At 40.7% G+C, this 18,319-nt stretch overlaps 1 protein-coding gene across 3 annotated transcripts in view; it reads left to right on the top strand.

Annotated features, from left to right (window-relative positions):
* ACOT7 (acyl-CoA thioesterase 7) overlaps window positions 1-18,319 on the top strand; it is a 277,637-nt gene that overhangs the window by 183,659 nt on the left and 75,659 nt on the right. For all 3 annotated transcript variants that reach the window (XM_068240526.1, XM_068240525.1, XM_068240527.1), the window contains one exon: window positions 10,825-10,941. In XM_068240526.1, the coding sequence (XP_068096627.1) occupies window positions 10,825-10,941 (117 nt within the window). The remainder of the gene's footprint in view (window positions 1-10,824; window positions 10,942-18,319) is intronic.

Below are 18,319 nucleotides of genomic sequence, written 5' to 3'. Positions count from 1 at the left end.
GTTTATCCTCCTAGTCAGACAAATGGCTTTTTGTAGGATCCCACAGTTTTATTTTCTGTTTAAAAGCTGAAAAAATAGGTTCTGTCTTGGCTGAATTACATAGTCTTTTACACAGTCTGACACAGTTCTAAGCCAAAGTCTATGAACTATTGACCTTTTTTTATCTATTCCCTGCACTCAGCAGCTGTTCACTTACCAGTGATGGTTGCACTATAGTCTCACTGGGTTCCATCTACGAGCATACCTGAATGTTTAACTCTTTCAGGCAGAAAAAAAGATAAAAGGAACACAAACTAGTTATTTGTATGCTTGTCACATGTCACACATGTCACACATGTCACTTCAGGTACAATTTAAAGTTATCAGTTGCAAACTGTAGAAACACTTCCTCTAGCCATTTGATCAGCTCACCTACTAGGATGATCCAGGAGATCTGAGGAGGAACAGATTATTTAATTCTTAATGCTACCCCCCCCCCCCCCCTAGAAAAAAGCAGCTTATCAGTCTTACCACAAAAGCAGGTGTGGAAAAAGTACCCCATTTATTTCTCACTCCACACTCTAGTGTTTTCTGTGGCAGACTTATAACTAATACGATAATTTTTTATGCAGTATTTCAAAGCTTATTGTATGCAATAGAAATCCTTATTTGAATGTTAATTGCTAAATATTATATAATTAATTAAGATCATATCTGTACTTTATTTAGCACCTCCTGGAGACCTCATTAACATATACTGTATTGTATTCTGAACATCCTGTTATCTTCTTACCACCTGATTTGAAGTTTGGAATCAGCACAGTGAGGTGTTGCTTGGCCTGCAAAAATGAATGTAAGCTGACAGGATAAGTGGACTGTAAGATTCTGGCTACTTCTGAAGACCATTTCTCACACAATCATCGGCCCATTACTTTATCCCAAAACAGAGTGCCTTTTCATTGACAGTGAATCACTGATTTGTAAAGGTCATCCTGAAAATATAAGTGCATGTTTGCAAGTTACAAAAGAATAGAAACAGCTGCGGGCACTAAATGTATACATTTTGACTTGTGGACTGCTACATTTGGATAGGCTCACAGGAAGCCAAGGTGTGTAAAACTTTCAAGAAGAGAGCAGAGCTGGGCACTGGATAATCAAAAGTTCATGTCTTCGTTTTGTAGTAACACAGCATCCAGGATACAGGCAGTGGGTGTCAAAGGGAGTGATGTTCTAAGAGTCTTTTTCCAGGATTACATTGCTTCTCAGAGTCTCAAATTTCAAAGTGAAATGATATACCAGGGATGATCAATGATGTGCAAAATATAAAAGTAAAAGTGTTTATGTAGATGTATGTACTTTTTTATGCAAATAATATGCACCTTGAAAATGGACCAATCAAGTCCCACCCAGGTTTAAATTGATTGGTCCATTTTCAAGCTGCATATATTTGCATACAAATTTACATACATTTGCATAAACTTGGAAGTATATGCATATCATTGATCATCCCTACTATATAAACTCCAACCTTTTAGTCTTTTACCTACATTTAGACAGAATACCTAAGCAGCTCGTGGTGAAGCAAAACAACTAGCAAAGTATAGGGGACTAAAAGAGACCAAAAATCCCTCTTACTAAAAAGCAATGTTCATTTTAGTTTGCCTTCTTAAAACAGAAGGTATTTGCGATATTCAGTAGTGATGCATTGTTGGAGACCACAGTCGCTCATTTAAAGTGGATCTGAGTTGAAAAACTAACTATAGCAAGTAATTTGTCTATATATCTTATCTAAAGTTTAGATAGTTTACACAGCAAACCTAGCTGCAAACAGCTTCAAAAGTTTATAATAGATTATTTATTCCTGTGATACAATGAGGGCAGCCATGTTCTGTTTGTCACATTACACACAGGCAAGCTGCTGTTCATCTCCAGCCCTCAGCCAGTGAAAACTTCACTCCCCTCTCTTCCCCCCTCCTCCCCTCTGTCTCTGGAATCTCTGGCCAGTCACCGTCATCTCCTCCTGCCCAGACTGAGCTCCCATAAGCTCTTGCTACAGTGCCAAGGCACTCCGGAGAAGCTGTGGGCGAGGCTTATTTAGTTTATAGCGAATTATAGTATTAAAACAAAAAAAAAGTATTTGGCTTGAGGAACGCCCTATAAACTATATGAACTGAGCACAATTATGCAATGAGTAAGAGTTTATCTCGGATCCACTTTACAGTTGAATTATTCCAAATACTTACATTAAAACACAGGGCACTTGAGAAGATAAAGCCTTGTATACAAGCTAGATGTTTTTTGGCTGGGTATGGCCACCTCTACTGAGAATCTAGAGTGTGTATAACCTCCCCATTGTATCGCCAAGAGATCTGGAGTGCCGGATTGTTTCGCAAAAGCGTTGGCTGTTTTCCTCCTTACTCCTCTATCTCTAAGCCACTCCCTTATACACCACATTGTTGTCCTTCTCCCCTCCTTCCATAGCAACAAAACACTTACAGGCTAGTGTGATGTATCGATACAGCGTTCGGCACCAAACTGGTGCCTGAGGGTTTACTTCCCAATCCCAGTGGGCAACCTTATTTTATAGCTTGTACATACCTTCAAACATTTTAAAATGCGATTATATGTTTTGTTGCTGTAATAAGTACGGGCTCACAAGAGTCTTATATATATATATATATATATATATATATATATATATATATATATATATATATATATATATATATATATATTTGTATTCATTTGTTCTTAAAGAACATTGCTCGTGAGAAAGTCACAGTCTCCTATGGGCCATGTTTGTAAAAGTGATTGTAGCTGGTCATTAGCTGAAGTTTCCACCTGACAGATCACTCTGTCACTCTCATTTTGCTGTATTCTCAGAGATGTCATCATGTAATATTGATGGGTACTAGCTCAGGGGAATATGGGCTCCTCGGTGTTTGCTCAGAAATATGATAAAGAAGCTCCAGCTTGCCAAAAATAGTTCTTTATGGAAGATTACTGTATCTACTCTGCAATTCTTACAAATTAAATGAGAAAAGGGTCAGAAGTGAATGATGTAGCTAGGTTTTGCCATCTCAGCATGTGTTAGTCTCGGAGGCAGTAGGCAGCCCTGAGGCAATCCATCTGCTTGCCTGACTGGCCACAAACTACCTGGCAAGGTATTCTAGAACTTGTGGATTCAGGTTTTCAATATTTGGCTGAACATAAAACATTATTGTGTTAAACACCGCATATTGTTTAATACCAAACATTGCAATGGTAATCGTCAGCAATAAATAGATTTCCTTGTTTTCTATCATTTGCAACTCTGCATACATTTATTAAAACTGAGAGGAAATTTGGGTGTGGGTATTGTGGATAGTAGAATATTGATAATATAACTATTATTCTATTATTGCCTGTTCCCAATATAGTAGAAAGAAGGGCCACCCTAGAGTGTGCCACCCTAGAGCATTAGAGAATCTTGCCTAAGCACTCCTTACTGAACATGCACTGGCATCAGCCAGGACTCATACCTTGGTCTCCTAGGTCAAAGGCAGTGGCGTAACTGGGGTGCTTAAGGCCCAGGAGTGAGTTTTACATGGGACCCCAAGCACTCTTATCGATATGAAGCCCCAAAACCTACCAAGGAGCGTTTCAGTGTCAGAAAGGTGTAATCAAAGTAAGGAAACAGTTTAAGGATTACTACAGTTCAATGCATATATAGAGGTGTTCATAACCAGTGTAGCACCAATGAATGGCTAATAAGATGGATAAAGGAGGGCCCCTGGTGGGCCCCTCTGGCCCAAGGGCCCCGGTGCGGTCACAACGTCTGCACCCCCTATTGCTATGCTACTGGTCAAAAGTTGTGTCTCCCTAACCAGTACACTATCCAGCCACTAACAGTGACTTAGAGGATGTTGTATCTAGCCATTGATCAGACTCTATATTGTATTCCCAGCATTTAATTAAGAATGAAAACTGAATGTAAATTGGCCAAGACAGGCAACAGCCCTATTGTCTTAATTTAGCCATATTTTAATCATTTAAACCCAGCACTGGCCTCCGCTGTGCCTCCTGTTGAAATGTATTTTCTGCACATTGACCTGGTCACATGATTTCAAGCTATATGTTTACTGCAGTCATAAACATATTGGACCCAGCTGGAGATCAGCGTTGAACAAGTTGCATTCCATGGTTGTGTCAGGATTTTGCTAAAATTCCAAGCAGATGTTTTCAGTCCATACTTCTTTTCATGAAAGCCACATCATTCCCCCCCCCCCCCCCCCCCCCCCCCCGTTCTTTCCAAATTAGGTCAAAGTTCTGCATCAAGGAAAGGAACATTTTGTAAAATTAAAGGTACGCTTCAGTCAAAATTGAGAACAAAGCCTGGAAATACATACGGGGAACACAGCCAACCAACCTATGGCTCCTGTTTCTTATAATTATTTACATTAAGCTGATCTCTTTCATTTCTACATCTAACGCTTTACAGGGAATATACTGTATATACTTTTGTAATGCTTTGTTCTGCTAAAAAGTATGTTAGGATTTTGTGTTTCATGTACTGTGTTTTTAATTTCGTTTTACTTTATTTTTGTTAATATGACATATTATTTTTGAAGATGTCATATTTGCTGCAGTAGGAGAGTGTCAAGCAGTTGTGGTGAGCTTGGTGGATATAGAGGGCCTTATAGGACACCTGAACTGAGAGGGATATGGAGGCTGCCATATTTATTGCCTTTTACACAATACCAGTTGCCTGTCCTCCTGCTGATCCTCTGCCTCTCAGGCTACGTTTCCACTGTAGTGTGAAATTTTCACGTCCCTAAAAAACGTATTTGATGTTTGATAGGCGAAAAATCACATGTAAATTTGTACTCTTTTATGCAAATTTTTGTATGCGGAAACTCGTTTTAGTCAAATTTAAAATAATCTACCTAGTAACAGCTTAGTCATGACTGCTGTAACTATGCATTGAATGCGATCTTTCGTGCAACTAACGTGAACATTCTATTGGTGCTGGATTGATCAGCAGGACTGCCAGGCAGTCTCTATATCTCTCTCAGGGCCAGTGCACAACAAAAAGCGCTAATGTAATCGCAAATGCTCAGTGCTTTTTGAAGTTATTTTTCTAGGCATGTGCCTAGCGATAAAAACAAGGAACACTAAGAGCCCCAATAGTGTAATATGTACTGGTAAATGGTTACTAGATAGAGTAAATATTAATACTCACAAACCAGGGTTACCATTCGGCAACCCCTGTAAAGGCAGGTGGGGAGATTTTCCTGACCCCACTCAGGAATAAGAAGTCGCTCTCTGTAGATGAGAAAAAAGGGGGTTCAACCCTCCACCCAGGGTGGACTCAATATTATGCAGGAGAACAGAGGCGCCAAAAGGATAAAAGGAAGCTAAATGAGCTTAAAAACTAAATTCTTGGTAAATAGAGGAGGTAGTGGTGGACTTACCTCCTCCAAGTAGACACACAACGACTGTAGTAAAGACAGTCAATATATTTTATTTATGAACTCCAAATATGCCACTCGTTTCGCAGGTTTGATCCCGCTTCATCAGGCAATAACGGAGCAATAGCATGTAGTCAGTAGAAGAGCCAGGCACCTTATTGCCTGATGAAGCGGGATCAAACCTGCGAAACGCGTTGCATATTTGGAGTTCATAAATAAAATATATTGACTGTCTTTACTACAGTCGTTGTGTGTCTACTTGGAGGAGGTAAGTCCACCACTACCTCCTCTATTTACTAAGAATTTGGATTTTAAGCTCATTTAGCTTCCTTTTATCCTTTTGGCGCCTCTGTTCTCCTGCACAATGTGCCTAGCGATGTTCTAATCATGCCTAGCGATTTTAGGATCATTTTTATGTAGTGTTTAATATTTTGTTACAGTAGAGCTGTAACGGAACAGCTTCTGTAACAAAAACGCTTGAAAAATTGCTCTGATCTAGTGCTTTTCAGAGCGATTTGCCACTTTCTTTTACTTTTTTTTTTCATTAAACAAAAGTTCGTTTATTGAAGATAGTAGAGTAACATACAAAGTACGGTGTCACAATGTATACAGCAAAATACAGTAGTAGTACTATATAGTACAGAAGAATGTTCTTGCAATAGTCATAAGTACAGCTGAAATGTATAAAGAAGGTTTGTGCACATTTTTTTTTAATAAAGAGAAAAAAAAAAAACAGTGCAAACTATTTACTTGCATCCTGTCATTTGTTATTCGTGAAAGACATGTAAAGGTATACATAGGAATTATGAAGTGGTATCCCTTCACAGATCTGATTGTGTTTAATATTGGCATAAAGGAGAAAGAATAAAACATGTATGATAAAGAACCCCATTTTATGAATGTAGAGGATCCCGGAAGCAGGGTGAGACAAGAATATCTGTTTCAATTTAAATAGGTGGGTTTTTCGGCCATCTATCCCAGATTTGGTTAAACTTATTGGGGCATTTTCTGTGTTTGTATACAAGTTGCTTGTATGGTAAAGAGTTTTTTATTTTGGATTTCCACTCTATCAGTGTTGGACTAAGTGGAGACATCCAGCGTAATGCTACGCATTGCTTGGCAATGAATAAGGTCTCTATCAGGAATGTTTTCTCAAATTTGTTTATACCTTCAGGTATAATGTTTAGGATACACATTTTAATGTCTAGGGTGGCCGGGGAGCCCATACGGTCATGTAGAAAGTCCACTAGCTGCTTCCAAAATGCCTCCACTGGGGGGCATTGCCACAACATATGTAAAACGGAGGGTTCTTTCTTGTTACACTTTGGACAGTTGGGTGAGGTTGAAGGGGAGAACTTGGGCCACTTTCCTATACTTAACATTGAGGCTGAATTGCCTCAGAAATTGGCAGAAATACCACGTTTGTGTTTGGGAAAAAATCACATCACTCTGGTGTGGTCCATCCCATTCATATACAATAGTCAAGCGCTTTTAACCTGTTTCCGACCGCGTCACGCGTCACGATTGGCGTGGCCGCGGCGGCAGCCCCAGGAGCGCCTAACGGCAATTGGCGTAAAGTCCTGTGGCTGTAATTTGCATGATTTTGCGCGCACGCAGCGCACGCACCTCATGCTCGGAGGACGGAGCTCCGCCCCCTCTTCAGTCTCCGAGCGAGACTGTTAGACGGCGTGATCGCCGTCTATTTACACTTTGCAGCGCTGCGATCAGCAGCAGCGCTGCACTGGGGACAGCCGTGGGACACGGCTGTCCCCCTCGGGGACAAGAGAGCGATCAGCTCTCATAGGCAGAAGCCTATGACAGCCGATCGCCGTAATTGGCTGGCTGTGGGGAGGGAGGGAGGGAAGGGTTTTAAAGATACAGGTTTTTTTTATTGTTTTTTTAAAAGCAGGAACAATAATATTTTATTAAAAAAATAAACATGGGGGGAGCGATCAGACCCCACCAACAGAGAGCTCTGTTTGTGGGGAGAAAAGGGGGGGGGGGAATCACTTCTGTGCTGTGTTGTGTGGATCTGCAGCTTAGTCTTAAAGCTGTAGTGGCACATATTACTAAAAATGGCCTGGTCACTAGGGGGGTTTAGCCCTGCAGTCCTCAAGTGGTTAAAAGCGCTCAGAAGCACTCTTGGTGTGCACCAGCCCATAGTTCAGGCGAGAACCCGAGGTGGTTTCTAAGAATGAAATCGGCACACAGAGGCTGGGTTTGCTTATATTGCCCAGTCTTTGTTGCTATCTCAATCCCCCCTAAGTTCCCCCTGCGCTCTGCTATGCCCTCATAAATCATAGCCGCGCTGTCGACACGCAGCGTGTCGCAGCGGGCTGTGTTTACCTATGTAGTGTCAGTCTCGCCTCTCCCCCGCCTCCTGCATAGCTCCGGTCCCCGCCTGCGTCCCTTCCCTCCCCGCTGATTGGAGGAGCGGCGAGACTGACAGTACATAGGTAAACACAGCCTGCTGCGTGTCGACAGCGCGGCTGTGATTTATGAAAGCAAAGCAGAGCGCAGGGGGAACTTAGGGAGGATTGAGATAGCAACAGAGGCTGGGCAATATAAGCAGACCCAGACTCTGTGTGCTGATTTCATTCTTAGAAACCACCTCGGTTCTCTTTAAGGTCAGCTCCTGCCATCACCAAGGTGCAGAATTGATATTCTGAGTTCTCAGTTGACCAGCACTGTGTAATGTTGTGATGGTTGTGAGGTTTGCAACCCTAAAGGTTCAGTTATCATGAATTCCTGGCTTCAGGACTGGTCTTCTCTTACCATAGCCTATAGTACAGAGACTCAAGCATATCTGCATATTTCCTCATCTAATAGAAAACGGATCTTCTATTCTTTCGTCTTTTTGGACCTTTTATCTTTCACTGTTGGTTGGGGGATTTGCAATTCTATGGATTTTCTGACAGAAGCAAGATTTATAAGCCGTACTCGCAATGCAGTTTTGCCAACTGCTTCCTTTAATTACTGATACATTAATTATTTAGGTCTAGATGGATGCAGTTTATCTCCTGATTATATGTAAGTAACCCTAGAACCTGCATAATGTAGTCTTGTCAGTAATTAGAGGGGGGAGTTGCTAACCCTTTTGCTATGTGCTGCTAGAGAGTACTGAAACTTGTAGTGCTATTACAGCTGGAGGATTACAGTCATTTGACAATTTCACAGGAAAAACTTTTAACTATGTAGCCTCAGGGTATTATGGACTCAGCAGGGTATCTTTCCATCTGATATGATGATTTATTCATGTCACCATTCTATCAGTTGTGAATTATCATTTAACTGAGAAAAGTGGCACTACCCCAGGTGTGGGTTTTTTCTTCTTCTGGTGCCTTCTCTCTCGTGCTAAGGTGTTTGAACAACTATATTTATACCACATGTGATGAGCTGAAGTGTGAAGGTACTGTAAAGGCTGTAATGTATAGCCTGTGGAAGTTAAAATGTTTCTACTTTGTAACAATGACAATAATACATTGGTGTACACATTGCATATATCTGATGTACATAACTTCACCGAATGCCCATCTTACTGCAGGACTGATTTGCTGTGCAATGTAGAAAATAAATGCTTAAAGGGGGATGTAATATTCAAAAATAAACAATTGCCAAAAATAGTTCATGCCCCCAAAATATATGTAAATCCCTTTTTTTTTTCTAAATTAGGACCCTATGTTCAATGAGATGCAAATAATTTTGAGTTGATGCAGGATTATGCAGATTTTGTATGCAGTTTAAAAATGAACGACTTTTACCTCAGCAGGATTTGATTGGTTAATTTTCAAGCTGCATAAATGTCCATAAAAAATTTGCATAATACTGCATCAACTCGAAAATATTTGCATCTCATTGACCATTCCTAGCCCCTATATGTTCCCCCTTTTTTCCTCTTTAACTGTTTGAGACTTTGCCTAACTGCAGAAACTGTGCAGTGCCAGTGGCAGTATTTTTTAAGCTACAGTAACAAGCCTATCTCAGCATGCAAATAGCAGAAAGCATCCTATTTCAGATAAGATAAGGATACTATGACCAGAAGGTAGATTAATCTCCCATCACTTTGAAGAGTTTACACAGTGATGTAATGCTGGATACACACGGTGCGTTCGCTTCGTTTATTTCCAACATGTCCGATTTGGATTTCGATGGATCGTTAGGTCGATTCGCATGCAAAGTATGCCGAATCGACCTAACGATCCATCGAAATCCAAATCAGACATGTTGGAAATAAACGAATCGATGGGAATCGACGGGAAAATCGAGTGCGCGAACGCACCGTGTGTATCCAGCATAAGCCTGCTGTCTAGGTGATGTTTGCTGTGGGAGGGACAGTTAGCTGTGGCAGTACTGAAAGAAAATTAACACTGAACTGGATTGGGGAAAAAAAGGAAAGGGCAGAAGTGATTTCACTTTTGGCATCACATAAAAACATAAAGATGGAAACCAGCAGAATATTCTTTTCATTTTTGTAATATCACATTTCTCCTTAATCTGACAGGGAACACTAAACACAACAGGATAGGTAAGCTAAATAAGTAATTTCTTATTTAGAAGTGATTAGAATTATTTATTTAGTATTTCTTACAACAACAAAAAATTACACCAAGCTTTGTGAATAATCTTTTAAATGAATAGGAACAAATTAGAGATTCAGGTATCATATCAACACTATCAGTGTTTCTCAACATTTTGTTAGTATGTACCCCTTTTAAAACTCTGTACTCACCAAGTACCCCTTGACAAATATATATTTAATCAGTTCTAAACAATTTCCCAGCATTTACTATTGCTTTTAACTACTAGCCGACCACGTCACGCCGATGGGCATGGGCGCGGCAGCAGCCCCAGAACCGCCTAACGGCTCTGTTTTACAGGAGATTGCGTGCAGGCTACGCGCGCATCTCCTGATTGGTGGACGGAGCTCCGCTCAGCCTTCAGTCTCCGAGTGGCGACTGTTAGACGGCGAAACCGCCGATATCTAAATGTGTGTGTGTTAACTTACAGTGCTGCCGTCCTCTCTGGTGGTCGATCGATCACTGTGACCAGCAGGGGAGGGGGCAGCCTGTATAATCTACCTAACAAAGTGTATTATACACTTTCTATTGGGCAGTTTAAAAATGATGTCACGGGTGGGCGGAGCCTAATGCCGGCGAATGCGCGCATGCGATCGCCCGCAATCCCCTTCCCCAGGTGCCGCCGCCGATCGGCGTTAGGCGGTCCTGGGGGTGCCACTTTGTCGACGCCCATAGGTAGTGGGCGGTCGGCAAGTGGTTAATGGTTATTATGCTGCTGTGTATCTTTTAGAGCAGAGAGAACGTTCTGAGTTTAGATCCACTTTAAGTGGAGTTCAACTTTCCTAGCTGCATGCTTACAATGTTCCATGTTTTTCCAGGCGTTACTATGAAGTTGATGGATGAAGTGGCCGGAATTGTGGCAGCCCGCCACTGCAAAACCAACATTGTAACGGCTTCTGTGGATGCCATCAACTTTCACCGCAAGATCCGGAAAGGTGGGTCAGACATTACTGCTTTACCCTGCACAAGCCACAACACTGTAGTCTTCTGTTTTCAGGGTAAATGGTAATCCTCTGTTATGAAGCTTTCCCTTCTGTAGTAATAGTTACAGCACATGGGTAGCTACAAGTGTCTTCTGATATTAGTGATTTATAGAGCTGCTTTTAAGCTACTAAAGGTATGTGCAAGGGCAGATTGTTGTCCATATTCCTGCTTGTCCTCATTGACTTTCTATCTGTCCTCCACCAGGCCCTTTCCGTTTTTCCTTTTTCCACTCTGCCCCCACCTTATCTCCATCAATAGTCTCAATCAACCTTTTGCCCATACTTATGGGCCTCAATTCACTAAGGATTACCGCAATCGGAAATGTAGAAAAATTACTAAACCTATTACAGCACTAGTGCATTAAATTACCATCTTGTGAGGTAAATACCTGAAGAAATTGCAATTTACAAAGATTAAAGCTTTTGGTTAATCAAGTAAAAAGTGTTCAGTATTTATCTCCTAGCTCTGATCAGCCGGTAACTCACAATCTCCATGCAGTAGCATTGACAGATGTGGCAGACAGCCAATAGGGAGAGGCAGAAAGCCCTGCTTCTTACCCCATTTGATCCAATACTCTGAAGTGCTAGCCTTCAGAACGGCAGAGTAGGAGATGGAGACAGTTGAGGGTTTTCTGTATCTCTTTAGAAGTGCATATCTATATACTGGTATACAGAAGAGTTCTCTGTAGTGGCTGCAGCATATCTAAAGGGATGCCAGGGATGCACTGGACAGAAAAACCCCATTTCATGCACACCACTTGTGAGAAGATTCACAGCTACTGCCTGACCTGCTCCACAGCTGGAGAGACTTACTAAGCAGGGATCAGTGAATTGAAGCACATTTTTTTCGGTATATGACCGAACTTTTACGGCATGCGGGAAATATTAGTACATTTTGAAAAAAAAAAGTATAAAATGCCAAATATTTTACTGACCTAAATTATTTTACCGAACTGCCCTTAGTGAAATGAGGGTGGGCAGATTTGATCTGAACGAATACAAAAATGAAGCAGATATCCAGATCAAGAATTCTGATTAGTCACTCTGGGCAACTGCTTCACTTCTGCACCTGTGTGGCACTGGATTTACTCCAATTTCCTTGCACTGGCTTTAATAAACGTGACCTAGTGTCACCATCAAAGTATGTGCCCTTGCAATCCCCATCTACTTTGTATCTCTTGCCATCAAATCTCTGCTGAACCTGTTTCCATCTTACATTCTAAGCAGTTACTTAAAATAGGAAACATTGCAAGACAGCCATATTGTGTCAAATGTGTAATTAACACGTTTTCTTTGCCAAGTAACAGAGAATCTATATCAGTTGCATTCTGCAGAAAAAAAAATAGAGAGTAGCAGTTGGTAACGCTGTTTGTTATATACTGTAGCTCAGACATGTTGCGTTTAATACAAGAACTGCAAATAAATAAATAAATAAAATGAGCATGTAGGCCACGTATTATGGTACAGTGTTCAGTGGTTTGTACCCCAGTTCAGCCCCCTGTTTTTGTTTTATATTTTTAGCTCATGTAGATATTGGAGAACTATTTTTTTTTTTGTTGTTAACCAGAAAATAATTTTTGTTTTTCACATTATTTTGTTCACCAGAAAAAAACATTTATGATAAGTTAATGCTACTTTTCAACTCCTAAATGCAGTCGGCTTCAGCTGAATGGTGATTCACGTAATCACTTTGGGCTAAATATGCAACAGCAATTTCAGCACTGATTGCTACAAAATCGATCATTCTTTAATTAATTTAATTAAGTTAGCATTCTAACAGTGGTGATGAAGTGTAGAACAGTTATGGTGTGATTATATATATATATATATATATATATATATATATATATATTATATATATATATATATCAGGGGATGAGCAGCACAAACCAAATGTTATGCAATACTATGCAAAGCATGCACACAGCACTGGAGAACCCCAATCTCCAAAACAAATATATAAATACAGAGGGGCTGCAGCACACAACAGGAAAACCGTGACGTTTAAGCTCACCAACTGCGCCAAAGTGTCCCCAATCTGGTGAGTCCTACTCTAACCAGGCAAAAATGCTAGTTTTTATCAGCGTTCTAGTGGGAACCATGCCAAAAGCCCAAGGGTCACCTAAATGGAAGAAATGAAATTAAAAACACCTCACCTTCTACTAGCTAACTAACACGCCCACCTCTAGCACAGTTAAGCATATAAATGAGCGGAGCTCATAGTTCCTTTTAAACTCCTGGCAGAAATAGCCAATCAGATTTGTTTAATTTCAATGCAAATTATTGACACCAAAGATCGCAAAGCTCACAAACTTGGTCATTGAGTAATTGTGTGTTAGGGTTGAAAAAGCGGACGCAGCCAACACCATCCAAAGTCATACCCGGACAACGCTGGGCCATCAGCTAATATGTTAAATAACAGGGAGTGTGGGCAACATATGAACAGCTCAACATGCTCGCAGTCAATGGCAAGGTATGGTCAAATGAAAACAAGAATAAGAATAAGGCTGGCTACACACTTTAAACTTTTCTAGCCTAAATCATTCTAAACAGGTAGCAGTTTAATGACTAGTTCTGTACAAGTTCACTGTACTGCTCCATTGAGAGGTGGATGCACAAATAGCACCTTGCTGTGAGAACTAGGGATGGTCAATAAGAGGTTTTTTATGGCTTTAATGATGGCAGAAATTTTAAGCTTCAAGCTGCATACAGCACCGCAAAATGATATATCCAGCTTATGTTTATTGGCTTGGTCTCTATCAGGCATATTCTCTCTTATTCCTGCTTGTGTTTGTTCCACTGGGGAATTCTCTCACTTCCTGTTCCTATGACTGCTGGGTCAGCAAGAACAGGAAGCTTACAGATAAGAAACACATTGGCCTTGATTCAGTAAACATTTTACCTCATTTTAATCACAGATTGTTTTACACCTTATCAGTAAAATACTTTTCCAGACCTCTGCCACAAATGGAATATTTGACCAGAAGTCTTAAAAAGATACTGAAAAGCCCAGTTCGGATTCCCAACTTGACCAATGTACATCCATTTCATCATTAGTCAGCAATGTTTTTTCATGTATTTTTAAAAAAGTCTTCAACAAAAAAATCTTCCCTCAAAAGCATCTACTTTTTGACATTCATGTGTATGTCGGGGTACTGTCAAACCCTTCAAGTCATGTGACGGGCTCTCCTTGCCTCTCATTATTGCAGAGGGCTTGGCAGAATAGTTGAAATGTGCACAATAGATTGGAACGCAGAGCAGCTCCCTTTCAAGTAAGAGGCCCGGGAGGCAGTGAATAGGTACAATAAGGCTGCTTAGATTCAGCCTTACGGTGCGTACACACGCACTACTTCTGCCATTGATGGGTCCGCCAGACCCTCTCGCTGTGCGGACGTTCAGCCGACAGTAGCACGTGTGTACGCGCTGCCCGCTGGATCATTCAAAAACTGCACAATCCGCTGAGCGGATCGTTCAGAAACAGCCTGATCAGTCCGCCGACAGCGTGTACACACGTGCTACTGTCGGCTGAACGTCCGCCTAGTGGGAGGGTCTGAAGGACCCATCTTTTGCGGCGGTATGGCATTTGTACGCACCTTTACTCTCACTCAAAATGGTTTTCTGGGGCTTACTAGGCCACTTTTACACCACTAGCTCGATTGCATGACTCCCATTTGAGGACTTTGCCATTTCTCATATTTTACAAAGTCTGTGGTCTCAGCATCGCACTTTACAATTACTAAATGCTTCCATTTGGCAGTCGTTCCATCTTACACAAGTATACACAAGTACAATAAGTGTATACTCATACTATAACTGTATGCATTATATACAGTTACATAAAACTTCAATCATTATCCAACTGTGTGTTGGATAGACATTTTTGCTTCTTAAGACATGAGGTTGATTCACAAAGCTGATCTTGTGAATTATCCTTCCTCCCTTATTTCCCACCTTGCCAATAAAACATCTTCTGTTTAGTAATGTTTTCTTTGTTGGATGCTGAAAAAAAGCCTTTTTGAAAGAATATGCCTACAACTTTGAAGATGTACTACTTGTGTTGTGTGTTGGATCTGCGCCAGACATAGCATTTCTGTTGATGGCAGAAATGTTCAATTTTGGTCCCATCTGACCAGAGCACCTTCCTCCATACATTTGGAGAGTCACCTTTTTGGCAAAATGAAAACATGCCTTGTTATTTTTAACACTAAGTAATGGCTTTTTTTCTGGCCACTCTTCTATAAAGCCCAGCTCTGTGGAGTGTACAGCTTATTGTGGTCCTATGGACAGATACTCTAGCCTTTGGTCTCTGTGCTGCCTCTCTGATTAATGCTTAGCTTGCTCAATCTGTGAGTTTTGGTGGTGGCGCTCTCTTGGCAGAATTGCTTGTGGTATCATGGCCTTTTATTGAAGATGATGAATTTAAAGAGACACTGAAGCGAAAAAAAATATGATAATGAATTGGTTGAGTAGTATGGATAATTACTAGAACATTAGTAGCAAAGAAAATATTCTCATATTTTTATTTTCAGTTATATAGTTTTTTTATAACATTGCATCATTCTCTAATATTTGCAATCTACACACTACTCAGCATTCTAAATGATTTTACAGAGCAGGCTAGTGAACTTTTGAACTGTCCTCTGCAGAGAAAAAGAAAATACAGTGACTGACAGTTGAGATAATAACCTTCAGAAGACAGAGCTCTCTGCGACTGCGAAAGTCATGGAGCTCAATGGCTCTTTAGCATAGATAACTGGAGTTTTTTATCTCTTCCTGTACTGGAAACAATATTAGACTCATGTCTCTGCTCCTAATGTTTTATTTCTTAGCTGTACTACACATACAAATCATTATATCAGATTTTTTTTTTCACTTCAGTGTCTCTTTAATGGTCCAGGGGATATTCATAGCTGTGGATATTTTTATAACCCAACCCTGACTTGCACTTTATCCGTGACTCGTTTGCAGAGCTCATTGGTCTTTGTGGTGTGATGCCTCTTGCTTAGTGGAGTTGAAGCTTTCTATAAAGGTGTGTTTATACTGAGCCATCATGTGACACTTAGATTGCACACAGGTGGATTTCATTTCATTAATTATGTGATTTTTGAAGGTAATTGTTGGCACTAGGGGCTTCAAGGAAAGGGAGTTTATACATATGCACATGCCAATTTTTTAGTTACAGTTTACAGTTTAGTTTGCCTTAATACATTTATGCTATAAGAGTACTACGCATTTAAATGTAGATTTGTGTTAGTGCTACACTGCGTTGCAGTTGTTATGTACAGTATGTGTTTAAATAGTAAGACTCGATAAAGAAAACCTGAACTAGGGCGGTTCTAAACCGCTATACAGGAAACTTGTGGTATTGGGGTTCAAATCCATCCAAACACGAACACAAGAGTTGCAGCCAGAGACCTGCAGTAAGTAGCAGCATCTGGGAAAACTCAAGTCTGACTTCCTTACAGTGTGGGGGAGTAAGGATGCTGATGTTTGGTTTGTGTATTAGTATCCCTTTTTATTGCTGAAGAAAATAAGTCTTAACTGGTTCTGTTTAATACTTTCAACAGATTGCCACCTTGAAAATAACATCCTTTATGTTACAATTAAGCAGGAGCCCTGCTTAAGATGAAACAAGGAAATGATTAATGTTATCCAGTAATATATGTTGATGGGTCTTCAGGCAGATATTGCTAAATAGCTTCCCACCGAGCCACGGAACATTTCATATTATTAATGTGATTGTGCTTTTAAAGAAGCCTATAATTTCCCCCACACAGGCCTTCATTTAGCAGTCACAATTAGAGATAAAATGATTTTGCTGGTGTAATTAAAAGGTTACAGGAAAAAGATGAAGCATATGCGTTATTACTGGGAAGACATCGTAAGTGATTGCGCTAATATCTCCTTCCACTGTGTCAATTTCCAAGCGCTGCTGTGTGCCCAAACCACACGCGTAAACACTCAGGACTATGCCGGGAATGCAGATTATGTTACACTGCTGGGTATTTGATAATCAGGGTAATCCACAAAAAATTCAATAAGAGCTGTGCATTTTACCATGAATGGAAAATGATGTATTTTTAGCTCAACATATTAAGCATGTATCTTTTTTAGTACATCCAAACAGGGCTGACACATTTACTGTGGTGCTTTTTTACTGAATAATACTGTCACTGAATCCCATAAAGGCTCACAGTTGGAGGCTGCACACCTTCCTTAAAGTAACTGTGTGATTGGCAAGAAGACAATTAGATGTTGTCCACCAATTGATTCTCAGATGCATGAGTGCAGTCAACATGTCACAATTAAAGCCAGCACCTTTAAAGGGCCACTATCATCAAAAATTGTACAATTTAAAATACATACAAATAAAATATACATTGCAGTATAAATGACTTTTCTCCTCTGTTGCTGTCGCTTACAGTGGGCAGTAAAGAGCTGACAGTTTTTGGACTGGTCCATCACCACATGGTGGATTCTCAGTATTTTCTGTATTCTTTACAAAAGCCCTCCCTGGAATGGATCTATACAGAGATGTCAGCCAGCCTCCCTACTTGTTTGCACACTGTTTTGGCAGTTGGACTGAGCAACTGCCGTTTGGAAACTGCTTTTGTAAATAAAGAATCTCTAATAAGGAGATGAACTAGTCCAAGATTTTCCAGATTTTCACTGCAGCTGCCCTCTGCCCGTACTGTGACAAACCGATCCTCCGGTCCCCCGTGTAGACTCGGTTTCATTTTCGGCGACTGAGACAGCCGATGGCCACTACTGCTCCTGGTTGATCCTGGCCGCGTGCGTCCTCAATCACGCTCCTGTAAGCTTCCTGTGCATGAGCAATACGAGAAAATCTCGTACTGCACATGGGGCAAGACACTTCCGGCGACAGGAGCATAATGAAGGATGCGCTGGCGTAGTGGCCATGGACTGGCTCAGTCGGCAAAAATAAAATGGAGTTGCTGCGAGGGACCGGAGCATCGGTTTGTCAATGCAGAGGGGAAGAAGCTGTGTATATTGATGACATGAATGGACAGTAAATAAATTGGGCACCAGTGTCCTTTAGTCACTTTACTACCAGCCCCCCATTACAGACATGTAAACAAGAATGCCTGTTCATACAGTAGCTCAGGTAGTGACTGCAGCATAGATGGATAATGCCTGTAAATTCAGCAGTATGCACCAGTGACTCACTGACTTTGCAACTGACTACTCCCTATATACGAAGTCCACAAACTACAGTAAAATCCTGGGAGAGGTTCCAACCAGTTATCTACACTATCAATTACTAAAATAAGTTATTTCCTGGGTTTCGTTTAGGTCAGTAGCTAAGAAG

This window comes from Hyperolius riggenbachi, chromosome 6, assembly GCF_040937935.1.
Source record: "Hyperolius riggenbachi isolate aHypRig1 chromosome 6, aHypRig1.pri, whole genome shotgun sequence".
NCBI classification, from domain to species: domain Eukaryota; kingdom Metazoa; phylum Chordata; class Amphibia; order Anura; family Hyperoliidae; genus Hyperolius; species Hyperolius riggenbachi.
Note: the sequence above shows the minus strand (reverse complement) of the source record. Positions and strands in the feature narration are given on the sequence as shown.